The following is a 14,778-nucleotide window of genomic DNA, read 5'->3' as shown; positions in this document are numbered from 1 at the left end:
GCTTTGCTTTGGGTTTCCCTGGAGCCGGCTTCGGGAGGCAGCGCCGAACGGCGGCCGGAGCCCGGCAGAGGGCGCCGGGGCCCGAGGCTGGGCACAGCGGGGCCCGAGGCTGGGCACAGCGGGGCCCGAGGCTGGGCACAGCGGGGCCCGAGGCTGGGCACCGCGGGGCCCGAGGCTGGGCACGGCGGGGCCCGAGGGGGACACGGGCACCGCCGGGCACCGCCACAGCGCTCACCGGGACGGAGCGGTCACGGACCCCTCGAGCGAGGGCACACAGCTGTCCGCGGACACCGTCAGGGACGGGACAGAACGGCACCGCAGCCAGGCACAGTGCCAGTGCTTTCCAATAGGGAAATACAGTTACCACTGCCTAGTGTTCTCTCAGGCAGGACTCTGGTTCCATTAAGCTGCCTGGGAGGGAAAGTGTCTTTTTTTCCCCCCTACTCTCATATAATTAAAAAAAATATCAGGAAAATGCATTTATTAGAGAATCCAGGTGATTAAGTTAACAAACTAAAAAGTCCCTAACACTAGGGGTTGTTTTCCTTCAGCTTTAGAGTAGTCACCTAGTTTACTCTATATGATTTAAAATTTCCATACAATGTTTTAATTCCAAATAAAATTATTTTCTGCTGCTATACTTGATTAGAAGATGCATAAGGCAGATTTACATTTATTAATAAAACCTGGTTCCATGAATGTTTAGGAACACTTTCAAAAGCCTGAATAGAATTTAGATACCCAAGTTCTACTTTCATTTAACTTCCTCTTTCCTACCCTGACCCTTCAGGTGGGCATATTTTAGCATGTGACAAGTGGAGTCCAGGAGACTTGTCTCACACAATTCTGCTTTGTTTGGCCACTGAAAATGAAGGCTCAAACCAAAGAGGAATGGTGGTCACTACAACATGGAGGTATTCTGACGGACTGCAGTTCTGGGTCTTCAGTGAAACTGGCTTTGTTTGCTAATGAGCAAACCCAACTCCTCACAGACTGTATTGCTGGACCCATGTCTGTCAGTAGTTTGATGAAAAGTCATACAGATGAGGTAAAAGCACATGATATGTGCTACCTGGCAATAGGTAAGGTAGAACACAACGTAATTTATACTTTGTCACCATAGCTTTTTGGATGTATTTCAGAGCAATTTTTGGGGGTTTTTTTAACAAGTGTGTAGGTAAAACACTTGTTCTCTGTAGCAGCAGCTGACAGCATGATCCCTGTGCCCGTGCAGGATGCAGGAGGTGAAATATTCCCATGTTATTCACAAACCTCCGCCTCACTTCGGGACTGCATTTCAGTACACACCTAAATATTTTCATTGAACAGCCACACCTTTCTAAATTGAAACCTTCGTCTGGCACACAAACATTCTTCAAACATTGTTCAGTAATGTTAATGCTGGGCACCCAAATCATGCTGTGCAGGGTTTAAATGAAGCGCTATGTAAATAAAGGGAAGCAACAGGACAAACTTCATTAGGCCACTGTTCCAAGCTCAACACAGGGCCTACAAAGGAAAAACCCTCTATTTTTTTTTCCTGTGGGTTTAATATAGATCTTTTTAATAACTTACATGAGAAAATTAGCAGTCGTTTCATTGAGACAAGGCTGGTAGTGTGGCCTTTGTCCTGACATTTTCTTCTCTTTTTTACCTATCTGAAATTATTTGAACTGATGCCAGACACAATATTTTAGCTGTCAGGACAAATTACATTGTAGAGAGCAACATAAGGATGTTAAAAAGCAAGCTTCTTGTGACTTCCCCTCTGCAAAACTTCTCAAAAGAACATAAAATAAACAACACAAAATTTTAACGTGGAATACCTGATTTTTTGAACTATTTTTAGGTTTTCATAATAAAATATTTAGAAAAAATGTTGCTTCAGCAAGTTTTAAGAATCAATTTTAAATGCCTGGCTGCTTACATAAGTAATGGAATCATGAAACCAGTTCTTTGATGTCCTGTTCCACTTTGTTTATAACCAGTTCACACAGCACACTCTAACCCCAGTCTCAGCTGTTGACAAGTCATACTTGTGGAATTCAGCCTTAGTGTAATCATTAAGGGAAAAGTTTAAAGTAAAATGTGCTAATTAATGTGGTTGTTATAAGGCTCTTAGAGAAATTATCAAAACTTGCTACATTTAAAAATGTCCTTCAGTATCTGGGGCTAGATCCTCTTCAGTAAGTGACAAGAACTGCCCTCAGATTAGCCCAGGGCTTTCCTCAGGTAAAGAGCAGATGAAAATCAGCCTCATCCCTTTTTGTTAGGAGTAACAGCATTGAGATAATGAAAAAGGAGATAAATTGTTACAAAATAATCTGCAAATAAAGAAATGCCCTGTCTGTTTTCTCAACACTAAAAATTAGCTTCTCATCAGTATTCCAAGGGTTCTATTGCAGGGACTGAAAGCAAAAGCAGCACTGGTAGCACTGATCAACCCCAGTCCCCTGGGAGCTTTAGTGCAGAGCAGCAAGGAGCTCCCTGAGATCAGGGTATTTACTGTGCACTTCACACAAGAATGCCCATCCATGCCCACAGCTCTACTGAAGCAGCATTCTCACTATCACCTGGCTACATGTGCCACTTTAATCCAAAGGGTACTGTTAAGACAATTACAATGGAAGCTTTTCTCTCTCATTACCTAATTCTGCCATGGACACAGTTGGAGAGGTCTCCCCATTTGTAAAAGAACAATAAGGGAAGAAGCCCGATGCTGGTGTGTAGTCACATATTGGTTCTGGTTTGATTCCATTAATATCAAGACCCGACTGATCTGGAGAAGGCTGTATGTCTAAGTAGAAGCTGCTAACTGCAGAGTCTGCTTTGCTACCTTCAGGGGTATGCCCATCAATGTAATTACTGAGGTCGTCATGTAGCTCTGTTAACCCATTGGTGGTGATATTGTAAGTTGGTGTGAGTGGTTCTGCCTCTCCTGGCTGCTGCTGGTGATCCCGCTGCTGCTGCTGCATTCGGTGTTTCTGCACCTCGGCGTACAGGCTGTCCCTCTGCTTTTTTGACATTCGACCAAACTTTACAGCTGAAATACAGACACACAAGAGATTACATCTCTACACATCCACCACCGCCTTGTGAGTCTTTCAACATTACATGGAAGGATACAGCACCCAAAAACCCCAAATCTGCAGGATGGACAGACCTAAGAACCACTTCTCAGTTACAGGTACACAGCTGCAGCACCTGCTCTTTAAAAGATTGTCTTGACATGCCACTGAAATGGACCATTAGAAGTCACTGGTTTAGCTTCATTCATTAACTTTCCACTTCTGTGCTGGAAAGATTTTCTCTTGTATGTTCATTGAAGTTGACAGATGCATCTCCTCAGCATTCAAACCCTGCCTAGAAAGGCAAAAGCTAAACCAGAACACACTGGCCTGAGACAACTGTCCAGTTCCATCCAGCTGTGCATTCATGCTGCAGAATGAGGGCTGCTGTGAACCTGGAGTGTGGTGCCAACATGTGGGGTCTCCCTCAGGGTATCAACAGCAAGCTTTACTGAGACTGGGACTAAAGCACAAGGGAAGAACCACCAAACCTGCCTTCAGTGCCCCTGGGACAGGCAAAAATGTTTAGTAGACAAGTAATTGTTAAACCTATGTGTGTGTGCACACAAGTGCATGTGTGTATCTCCACAGCGTTACTACGACTTTGAGGAGCATTAGCTGTAAGCAACTGGTTTGCAGCATCCAGGGAATTCCCAAGGATGCAGCATGGGATTTCAAAAACTTCATCCTTTAGAAAGGTGACTACTGCCTTCTGCTTTTCTACAGGAAAGCAAACATGTTGGAGGAACTAGTCATTACATGATCAACTGTTTCAGGTTTTTAGTCTCATGGCTAATAAAAAAAAATAAAGACAATGTAATTCAAGAAGTAAATGCAATGTGGGGACAATCTCCTTGATCAGGCCTCATGTACCTAGAGTAACGTGTATGTATTTGTAGAACATGCAGCGCTGCTGTCACTGAGGCAGGGGAAAAGACTGAGTCAGATCTTCAAATGGGTGAGTGGTGGCAGCTCCGTTCCATCTGTGGGGGAGGCGTGCAAGTCTCAGCTGCAAAGCCAGTTCTGACTGAATTACATAAGCAACTGTTTGGCAGAGGCGGGCTTTCATCACTACTCAAGCTGCAATTTTGAGCTTAATATTTAACAGCACTGGAACATCTTTCCTTCAGAATTCTATCTTTGAAAAAACACTGCATTACTTTTTTCTTTGTGTTTTTTCCATTATTCATTATACACATATTTGACTTCAGTCAATACTGTGAAGCAGTTCTGATCTGTACCCATGCACCAGGCAATGCTACTTGCAACTACAGGAGGTCACTTAAGTTGGAATGAATATACAGAGGAAGTATTAACATGAGACTAAAAAACTGCATCTTCAAGAAATGACCAGAGACAAAGCTCTTAACTGGGAACTGAAATAGGTAAGTAGGAAACAAGATAAATCCAAGAACTTTGTGCATGCCCTGATTTATATACATTTGAGTATATAGCAGCATCTAAAAACATTTAGCATACAACACAGAAAAATATGAAGCAACATCTGAAACTCACTCGATGATCTCAACTATCAGCCCAATGCACAGTGAGCATACAAACGCTGTGTTTTTTGGTTGACCATCCACCACACCACACGCCATGTTAGCATTTCTCAGGCAGGCCCGAGCCAGCAGCGCTTACCATCCCGAGACATCCCCACAGCAAGGCATTTCTGTAAGCGGCAGTGCTGGCAGCGGTTCCGGCTGGTCCGGTCGATCAGACAGTTCTTCTGCCGAGGACACGAGTACGTGGCATTGCTCTGCTGACTCCTCCTGAAAAAGCCCTGCCATGCCATGGCAAAACACATGTCAAGGAGCTGTTAACTGATGGAGGAAATAGACTCTCAAAGGTAGCGTACTTCGCAGAAAAGAAGTTCAAGTGCTCTGTAGTCAACTAAAGGAAATTAAAACTAAAGGCTTGTTGGTTTTTTTTCTCTCCTAGAAACAAACAAAAACCAGTAACTAGCAAGAAACAGTTCATTAAAAAAGCGTAACACATAAAGGAATTACACTTTTTATTCACTGACTTTACAGATCCCATATTACATATGGTACACCAGCTCTTTCCAAACAAGATAAAACTAATTATAGACTTTGATTTCCTATCTTCCCTGGGTTGTCATAGTTCTCCAAAATAGGGAGGATTCAACAGCTACCACCCTGTTCTGCTCTCTGGAGTGACAGTGGCAGGCTCTGATGTTCAGCCTCGCCAGTGTGTGTATGTGTTTAAAAATACACAGCACCATGCTGAACAGTTTCTCCTGCAAAGAACAATTTCTTAACATGCTTTTTTGTAGACTCACAGAATCATTAAGATGGGAAAAGATGTCTAAGATCATCAAGCCCAAACATGATCTCAGCACCACTGTGTTCACCACTAAAGCTGAAGTGCCACATCCACACACCTTTTTGAACACTTCCAGCAATAGTGATTCCACCCTTTCCGTGGACAGTCTAATCCAATGCCTGCCCACCCTCTCAGTGAAGGTTTTTTCTCTAACATCCAACAGAAACCTGCCCTGCCACATCATGAGGCTATCTTCTTTTGTCCTGTTGCTGGCTCCACGGGAGAAAAGCCAGGCCCCCACCTGGCTCCATCTTCCTGTCAGGGAGTTGTAGAAAGCAAGAAGGTCACAGCTGAGCATCCTCTTCACCAGACTAAATAACCTCAGCACCTTCAGCTGTTCCTTATCAGACTAAAACCAGTAACAGCCTTGTGCTCCAGACCCTTCCCCTGCTCTGCTGCCCCTCTCTGGACACACTCCAGCCCCTCAGTGTCACTTGTCATGAGAGGCCCAAAAGCAGACAGCACCTGAGGTGCCCAGGACAGAGGGATGGTCACTGCACTGGGGCTGCTGTCACCCATTGCTGCTACTGGGTGAGTTAGTTTGATGCTGACAGCCCAGGTTCTGTTCAACTCCATGCAGGATTTAGATTCTTAAGAGGGGAAAAGCTAAAACACGTTTTATGTATGATCTCTTTCTTTCCTGAGTAACCCCATCTCCAAAGAAGGCTGGAGCTGGAAGGTTACGCACAGCTACAACTTTATTGTCTCCTCCAGAGAGGGGCACGTCATTAACCACTCTGCAGCTCTTTGCTTTGAAGTCCATTTCATCCTTTTGCCACAGACTGCCCAAACATAAGCTGCTGTGTGTGTAATACCTACTTCACAAGGATTCTGCAAAGATGCAGTCATTCTAAAGAGGCATTTGAGAGCAGTGAGCACACTATTTTAGTTTTACGTTGCCACATAATGGATTAATTAACAGTGCTGCAAAGAAAATAGCTCCTTGGAAAGGCTGGGCACCTTTTAATTAAAGCTGGACTTTTACCAATTTGTTATTTACTCTAAGGTTTCAAGCTGGAGTCCCTCAGCACATGCACAGATACTTGGTGAAGCAAACAGGGGAAGGACTTGTGCATGACAAGTCTCAAGCAGTCAAGTAGTTCCTATCAAACTGCCTGATGACAGAAACATGGCAAAACGCTGATGCAAAACCCCTGCTCAGTCTTACCAGGAAGGCACCAATCTTTGTTGATTACACTCCTTTTGTTAAAGCTTTACTAGGGAAAACATGGAATATTAAAAAAAAAAAAACAAAACACAAAAAACCCCCCAAAAAACCTGAAGATGCTGTCTTTGATCCTGTTTTCCTGTACAGAATTTTTTACCCTTTTTTCTGCTCCTTGTTTCTAGATGACTGAACTTTCAACTGCTTTTTTCATGTTTGTCAATAGATAATTGTCACTGAGACTGAAAGTATTGCACATATTGAGCTCCAATTGAATGCATTTCACTCTACAATAATAATTCATTAAATACCATGGAAATGTTTACCATTCCAACATCACAACTGATCTCTCTAGAGAAACCAACTCTTGGCAGATGGATTCATTTCCAATTCTGGGAGCACCATCAGTGGAGTCTGTTACTCCAGTGCAAGTACAAGTGTGTTCACCACTGAACTCCAAGTGCAATGCCATTCCCCACCAAAGCAGGATTAGGGATTGAGCTGACCAGTGACTGGTTGAGGGTCTTCATCAGTCCCTCAAAATCTCAGTTCTCCAAACACTCTTCTGATTACACTGAATGACATGCTCACACAAGAGCTGTATGAAACCCTCTGCCACCTCTGAGATCCTGCAAGTCAGCCTAAACAATATGTGAGACCAGCATGTCCCAATAACCTCAAGGATCCATGTTTTCCTTTAGCTGAGATACATATATATATATATATACACACACACAGATTCTAAATTGCCACTTCGGCATATTTTATTAAGAATAGCCTTGTCAAGCTGAGGATTATTTTTAGTATTATAATGGAGAAGAAACTGGCCTTTTTCCTCTTCAGATTTTCCCTAGAGACACAGCTGCTCAATACGTTTTAGTGTACAATATATCAGCTAAGTTACAGCTTGAAGCTAAATCTCCAGTAGAGCAGAAATGCCTGAAACCCAGGCCTTTAAAAGCACTTGCACTTTACAAACTAGAGATACAGCAGAGTGCTTTTAAAAACAAACCCAAGAAAACATCAGGAGTAGGTAAAAGAAAGAAGAATCCTTGCCATAAACTTCAAAAGCTAATCAAAACTCTCTTCCAGAGCTCAGAAACACAGGTATCTGAGACTTGCAAGTGAATTGACAATAAAGGTCAAGTGAGGCCTTTTTGTTCTACAGTGCTGTCATTTACTTGTGAGTTTTGTAAGCTTTTGGTGGTGCTTGGGCTTTCACATCACTGTAAGACGTGGGGAAGCCCCTATTACAGGAGCCTTCTGTAAGCACCTACAGTTTCTTTCTAGGCTTTCCTCTCCTTTATTAAAAGGACAACACCCTATTCTGTTGTTCTGTCCCCTCTCTTTTGCCAGAGGCATGGAGCTGGCTATAATTTTTCCACCAGGAAGGAGGAGGTGGATGCATCCTTGGTACACGTGTATACGTTCGAGCCTTATGCAAGCCAGCCCAGGCCACATGCTTTTTATTGCGTGCATGTTTACAACCCTTCCTTCATGTGACCTAATGGGCCAAGCAGAGCCACCCCTCCTGACCAAGCACAGGGACAAGGCTGGTGCTGCACGGAAGCAGCCCCGGGGTCGGAGCACTCTGGCCCATGGCACGCTTGGGCCAAGCCTCGGCCCCTCCTGATGCCAGCACAAAGATCCAGCCCCAGCCACTGAGCTCTGCACATTCCCTTTCCCTGCAGATGGATGCACTTGGTGCCAGAAGAAGAGCAGCCCACGTAACAAGGCACATAACAAGCACGGCCCCTGCGTTTCAGAGCCTATTTATACCAACACAGTCGATGGGTGTTCGTTCGCTGCCACGAAATCAGGTTTGGGGAAAAAAGAGCGCAGGAACTTTTCATCTGCAAGTCACTTGGAATAACAACTTGTTAAAAAAGGACTTTGAAATGTAAATAGCAGTTTTTGCAAAGTCTATTAATAGTTTCAGCGAGTTCTCTGCTCAGCAGCTCGGCGTTGGAGCCGTTGGTGTCTGGGCTGGCTCCCGAGCCACTTGTGCTTCCCTCGTGTCCCAAAGGGCACCGCACAGGCTCCCTCTGCACCGCGCATGGGCTGAGACGCTGAGCTCATGTTTGGTCTTTTGACAAATTTTCATTTAATGAATTGATTCCTACAGTTCATTAACATACCCACTTCCACTTCTGTATACACATATGTCTTAATTAGCTGCTCATTGGCTGTTTAATTACAAGAAAACAGCTGACAGCTGCCTTGCTGCATCCTAATGGCAGACGTTTTGGAATGACTGTATGCGAGCCTGTGACAACAAAGGCTTATTCATAATCCCATGATTTATGGCTAATACTTAAAGACTTCCACGTATCATTAAGTTTTGCAATATTCTGAGCAATTAACGATTAGTTGGGGGGGAGTAATTCTTTTAGTGTTTTCTAAAGCAAACCAACACAAATTTTCTTCAAAGAAACATCAGAAAAATACACTGTAATACAAAAGACAGGCAAACATTCAAATTGTATTTTTAACCCTTTTATGACCATCAGCACATATTTTAGTTGTAAAGGGAGGAAAGTGCTCTGACAATATTGTTTAATAAACTGTGATAATCAAGTATTTGGTAACAACGTCATAGTGTCACTGAAAACAGGAAAACCATTCAGTTTTACATCAGTAATAAAGATGGGTGAGCTAGTGTTTGTCAACAAATGAAAGCAAGATGGGCAGGGACAGCACACCAGCTATTGTTTCCTGAAGTGAAGAACCCTGATGTTCTTTGCAGTTACAATGAACAAGATCATCTGAGGTCTTAAAAGACACAAGAGACAAAAGCCAGTACTGATAAACCTTCTGATAAGCAGCTGAAATGCCCTGCATGAGGGGTTCTGTTAGACCAGCTACATGCAGTCAGGTAAAGAGAGGGATTGCTACTGCACTGGGGGGTCAGCTGGGCATGAAGTATTGACAGCAAAACCAAGTAACTGCATCTGCAAATTAAATTATACAGTTCAATGTATGACCATTTGGAACTGAATTTAACTTCCAGCTAGGAGAAAAGAACATGGATGTGTACAAACCACTTTTCTTTCCCAGCATGGTCCTTCCTGCAGCATAAAAGGTTGTTAAGAAATGGTTGAGTGAAGTGCCTCACACAGGTACCAGTTTTGTCAGTAGTGCTCCTGCAACTACCCTCTCTTAAAATTTTATTTTATTTGTAGTAAGCTCAAATTTTCAGTTAAGGGAGAGTTGATGAAGTGGTGTTAAATTTTACTTTTTTAAAGGCAGATTCAAATTGAGCTAAATAGGCTGATGGGTCAGAAGTACTCAATGCTTTGGCAAAAACACTGCCACTAACTTCATAAGAACAGCCAGCAACATCATAGCAAGGTAGGAAATGAAAACTTCTCAAGAAACACTAATGGGTTTCACTACAATCTTGTCTAGTTATGTGAAATGCAATGTAACAACTCAACCTGGTCAGAACACTTTCAACTCTGTGAAATGCAAGGGCTGCAGAGCGGCAGAAGAGCAACGGGATCAGCAAAAGTCAGTCTGACAAGAGCTGGTCTGTGATTTCATCTGTGATACAGATTAGGTTTTGAATAAACTGCATTTCTGCTGTTTATCAGTATTTACAGAGTAACATTTAAGTCAACATTAGGATTAAGTAACATTAAAGTTCACACCAAACTGGAGTGAAACCAGTCCAAGCTGAAAACACCCCACTTTGCTGTGGCTGTTGCTGCCTGTAGATCATTCCTGACAGGCTTGGCTTGAGGGCAGCAGCACAGCTGTTCCTCTGACAGCCACAGCCCTGCTCCTGCCATCTGATGCACGTGGGTGGGTTTGTGGCACCTGTGCAGAACCTCACTGACTTCTCTGGGACTGTGCAGAACACCGACTCCAGGAGCCAAGCACAGGACTGGGAATGAGCTCTTTGTAGCCAGGTACTTTTTACCAAGGAAGCTTTAGCATAACATGAAGAGCAACATCAGCATGCTCAAACCTGCAGCAGTCACAGCCACAGAAAAGCTGGGAAAAGAAAGCCATACCAATCCACACCTGGCTGCTTTGGCAGGAGCCAAGCTATGCCAACCTTTTCACCAGCCAAAATAGTTCTGTTGGGTGAGACTTTGTTGACAGTACTGTGGAAGAGTGTAGCACGAGAATCCAGGGAATCCAGAAGCCACAGCCACAACAGGTCATTTAAAAAGCTGCCTAGGCCATGATCATGTGAACTCTTCCTGTGACCTGTGCCCACTAGCAGACCCCAGTCTGTCACCTGCAGGTCATCTGGGCTCTGGCATTAAACAAGACTGAACTTCTTTAGGAGTGAGCTTCTCAAAGGAGGATAACTTGGTTAACTAAGTTGATATTAATTGGCTTTAAAATTCTGTCTGAAATTGTATGGCTACAAAACTTCACTGTGCTCCTTCAAGAGAAGGAGAAAATGCCTCAATTATTGACCGGGCCACTCTTACTTCTCACCTTCTGCCTTCAAGGTTCAGAGGGGTTTCAGTGTGCTGAGCACCCCTGCCTGCTTGCCCTCCCTTCTGCCCTTCTCACCAGCTGACCCTTCGGGTGGAGTTCTCAGCAGGAGAGGATTGCACAGAGCTCCAAGAGAACTTGACTTATAGAGCACTTGAAGGAAAATCATTTGTGCTGAAACATAGTATAGTGCACACACATTTCTCACCAAGTGCAGGAAGATGAAGGAAGGAAAACACAGCTGGCAGCTTCCCTGTCCTTGGGCTCCTGCTCTGCAAGAAGCTCCATGTGGGGAGGCCAGCAGAGCAGCAGCACCACGTTAACCCTGCTGTGTCTGCACTCGGGTCTGGATGTCATGGGTCTCTCTGCCAGGTACTCTGGTCCCAGAGCATTTAAAGATTAAAGAGCTCTCAGACCCTGAACATAACCTGATCCTTGACAGTCAAACAGCAGAATTCTCACAACAAATGTCTGCACTTCCCACAGCTGAAATCTGACAAGACTGCTTAACAACATAAACCTGGAAAAAGTCACCACTTTGTTATCAAGGCATTTTTAGTGCATTTCTGCAATTTTCCATAGCAACAGCAGTCAGAAAGGGCAGAAGGTGCTGTTCCCATATCATTCCAAGATTCTTAATTTAGTTTTTTTCCTTCATTGTTACCAGTACTTCCACAAGACTGAGAGGATGTGTTAAAGAAAACACAAAAATCTTCCCGGGAAAAACACAAAAGAGAACTTTATAATGTGAACGTGAATGCAAGGAAGTTCTTTTCTGAGGATGGGTTGTAGTATCAAGCAGGTCAGGAGAGAAGACTAAAAATGATCAAAATGATCAATTCTTCACACCTCAAGTATAGATTAAGAGGAGAAAACCTATCAGTATGGGATTGCAACACAGACCCATGAAGAGAGCAACAAGCCAGAGCATGCTGTGCACACTGTGTCACCCCAAGCCAGCGCTGTGATTCTGCACTAGGGATCAAAAGGAGTGATCAGCTTCACTCCTGCCTGCTGCTGGCACTGTCCAGTTTAACTCCTGCTTGTGGCAGACACACTGAACAAAACAGAAATGCTTCTAGTGCAATCCTTGCTCACTTCATTTAGCAAAGTTACAATTACAGGAAAAACTTCAAAGCCTAAACCTTGCACAGCTGTGACTGCACTGTAAGGAACAGGCAGTGGTCTCAGCACGTGCTGCTGTGAAACACATCTCCCCTGCCAAACAGGAGAGATTTGTAACTGCAGCAGAGTGCAAAAGGAAACAGAGGGGAGAGTTCTCACCTATTGCAGCAGAGCTTCATAGCAATTTACAGAGCAAAACCAGACAGGGAGATTCAAGAAAGGCAGACTCATCCTCCCTCAGCTGAATGCACTGAACAGGCTCCTGGTGCTGTGCTTGAAGCAGCTCCTCTCTCTGTATCTCTTCTGTTTATGCAGAGAGAGACACACCTAGCACAACTGTGTGATTTGGAGGATTGTCCTAAAATCTGCAGCAGTGCACCTGTGTGTGTTTGTCACAGAAAAATCCTATTTAAAGTCCAAATAAAACCAGTACTTCAGAATCCCCAACTATTTTATATTCAACTTAGGAGCAATGCTTGCTCTTTAAAAAAAGAAGGAAAATTATCACTATCAAAAGGCTAAATGCTTCTTTTCAGACTTAATATTTTAGAAGCTTACCTTGCAGCCTTCACATGTAATGACACCATAATGGATTCCTGATGATTTGTCTCCACAGATCTTGCATGGAATAATTTCAATTTGAGCTGCAACAGAAGCACGCAACCAGTTAATTACATTTTCTTTTAAACACCTTATAAAAGCATTCCCTGATCAGCATTTGTACAGTGAAAACTAATAACCTGCTAAACATTATACTGCATTAACTATTCATTGCTGAACTGCAAGGATCCCCTAGAGCTTTGGACTAAATTATGGCTGCTCGTTATATAATAGCTTTTGGGTTATTAAAATGGGTCATTTGAGAAGGTGTTTAAGAACCCACAAGAAGGCTAGAATCAGCATTTCAAAGCCAAAAAGAATAGAAGAGTTCACATTTTGGCCAAAGAGCTAAGATGACACTAGAAAGGTTTCTTCCAGCTGTGTTCATGCAAGACCACAGCACACCATTTTAAAGCTTGCCCTGCCTAGAAGCAAATGCACCACCTTCACCACAGCCACCACCATCCACCTAGCCAACCCTAAAGAGAAGTTACAAGGTGAAGAGCAACCCCATTTTGCATGAGCACTCCAAAACTTACCTATCTGAATCAAAAGGGATTTATTGGTATTTATTTGTGTGTTATCTACCACAGAACAAACAAGGCAGGAAAACGCAGCGACAGTTTACTGAAACCAGAGGAGTTGGCACAGTCTGGAAAATGCCATTCAGTTATAAGGCATGAAAGGCCTGATAAATGTAATTTCACAGATATAAACCCACCCAGTGAATTCAGTTTGGTGTGTGACTCTCTCTAAACCAAGCACCCTCCCATGTGAACACAAGGGCCCAAGAAGGGACTCCTGTGTGCTCAGGGACTCCTCTGCACTGCCTCTGGGTACATGGCTGCAGTGCCTTCGCTGGCCAGGTTGGACAGACTGCACAGGCAGTGATCAAACAGCAGCAGGGCACACATCACACCTGCTTGGGGTGCTCACAAACACACACAGCTGGCTGACTGAAATCCCAGGAAAGCCCCTGCTCCGCCACAGTGGGGTAGGATGAAGCTGCATCAGTTTTCTGGAAAGGGCTTAGTTGGAACAGTACAAGTGCAACTCTTGCTGTGTCTGTAACTGTGACACATTAACAAGGGCTGTTCACCTCCTTGAGGAGCTCAAATCCATTCACGAGCTGCCCTGACTGTTTAAGAGAGCTCCTCTTCCATCCAATTTACAGCTATCCAGTCTGTGACAACACATAAAATCACATCTAATACTGCTGTCTTACAATGCATTGGCTTGACTTCAGCTCTGCTCTGATCTCAAAAGGTCATGCCCATGCTAAAAACATTGCATTTTGCATGCCACTGAATCCCTAACTGGCTGCTTATTATTAATCAAGAGTCATCTTGCAGTGCTGCTGTGTGCTCCATTCCACTGCAGCACGACACAGCTCGGGATCTGGCCCAAAGCAGAAGGTAATTATAAAGCAGCAGCCTAGAGGACTTGTAGCACAGCACCGACTGTGCTAAAATATCCCTTCCAAATATTCTCCAGGTGACACCAAATGCAACAACGGGCAGCTGAGCAGCACCCAAATGGGAACCCAAGAGCAGCTAAAATACTCTGCTGGGGAGGCTGCAGGGCTTTTGCCAGGCTTTCCCACAGAGCAGGACACCACTGCTATCTGCTCCCACCATAAGGACCTCGGCATTCCTGACCTTCAAACCCCACCATCCCTGCAGCAACAAAATAACAGGCTGAAAAGAAGAGGTCTGTTTAGGACACTTAAGGAAGGAAATGCTTCTTCCCCAAAAATGGTTTTAATTTCACTTTGCTTTCAGCTAACACATTAAACACAATGGAGCAGGAAGTGAACTAATAAAAGGGAAAAAATAATGTGTGTGCTGTTTCATTAATGTGCTACATTAATTATTGCTGGAGCCTCCTATGTTTATGAGCTTGTGGCAGAAAGGGTGGAATAACCCCCTCCCTTCACATCAACAAATTGGAGAACAGACTGAAATTCAGAGAAGCTCAGAATTTGTATCATGTGCAGTTCAAATTCAGAGAGCAATCCTGTGG

At 43.9% G+C, this 14,778-nt stretch overlaps 1 protein-coding gene across 9 annotated transcripts in view; it reads right to left on the bottom strand.

Moving 5' to 3' along the window:
• The window catches only part of RORA (RAR related orphan receptor A), a 472,196-nt gene that overhangs the window by 16,565 nt on the left and 440,853 nt on the right, over positions 1-14,778 (bottom strand). For 8 of the 9 annotated variants that reach the window (XM_064389399.1, XM_064389398.1, XM_064389401.1 and 5 more), the window contains 3 exons: positions 12,715-12,800; positions 4,710-4,851; positions 2,648-3,043 (listed from right to left, as the gene is read on the bottom strand). In XM_064389399.1, coding sequence (XP_064245469.1) covers positions 2,648-3,043; positions 4,710-4,851; positions 12,715-12,800 — 624 coding nt within the window. Of the gene's footprint in view, positions 1-2,647; positions 3,044-4,709; positions 4,852-5,472; positions 5,679-12,714; positions 12,801-14,778 lie in introns of those variants that run through there. The other variant, XM_064389403.1, reaches the window with a different exon arrangement.

Source organism: Passer domesticus, chromosome 14, assembly GCF_036417665.1.
Source record: "Passer domesticus isolate bPasDom1 chromosome 14, bPasDom1.hap1, whole genome shotgun sequence".
NCBI classification, from domain to species: Eukaryota; Metazoa; Chordata; class Aves; order Passeriformes; family Passeridae; genus Passer; species Passer domesticus.
The sequence above is the reverse complement of the archived record's forward strand: the minus strand, read 5'-3'. Positions and strand labels throughout refer to the sequence as shown.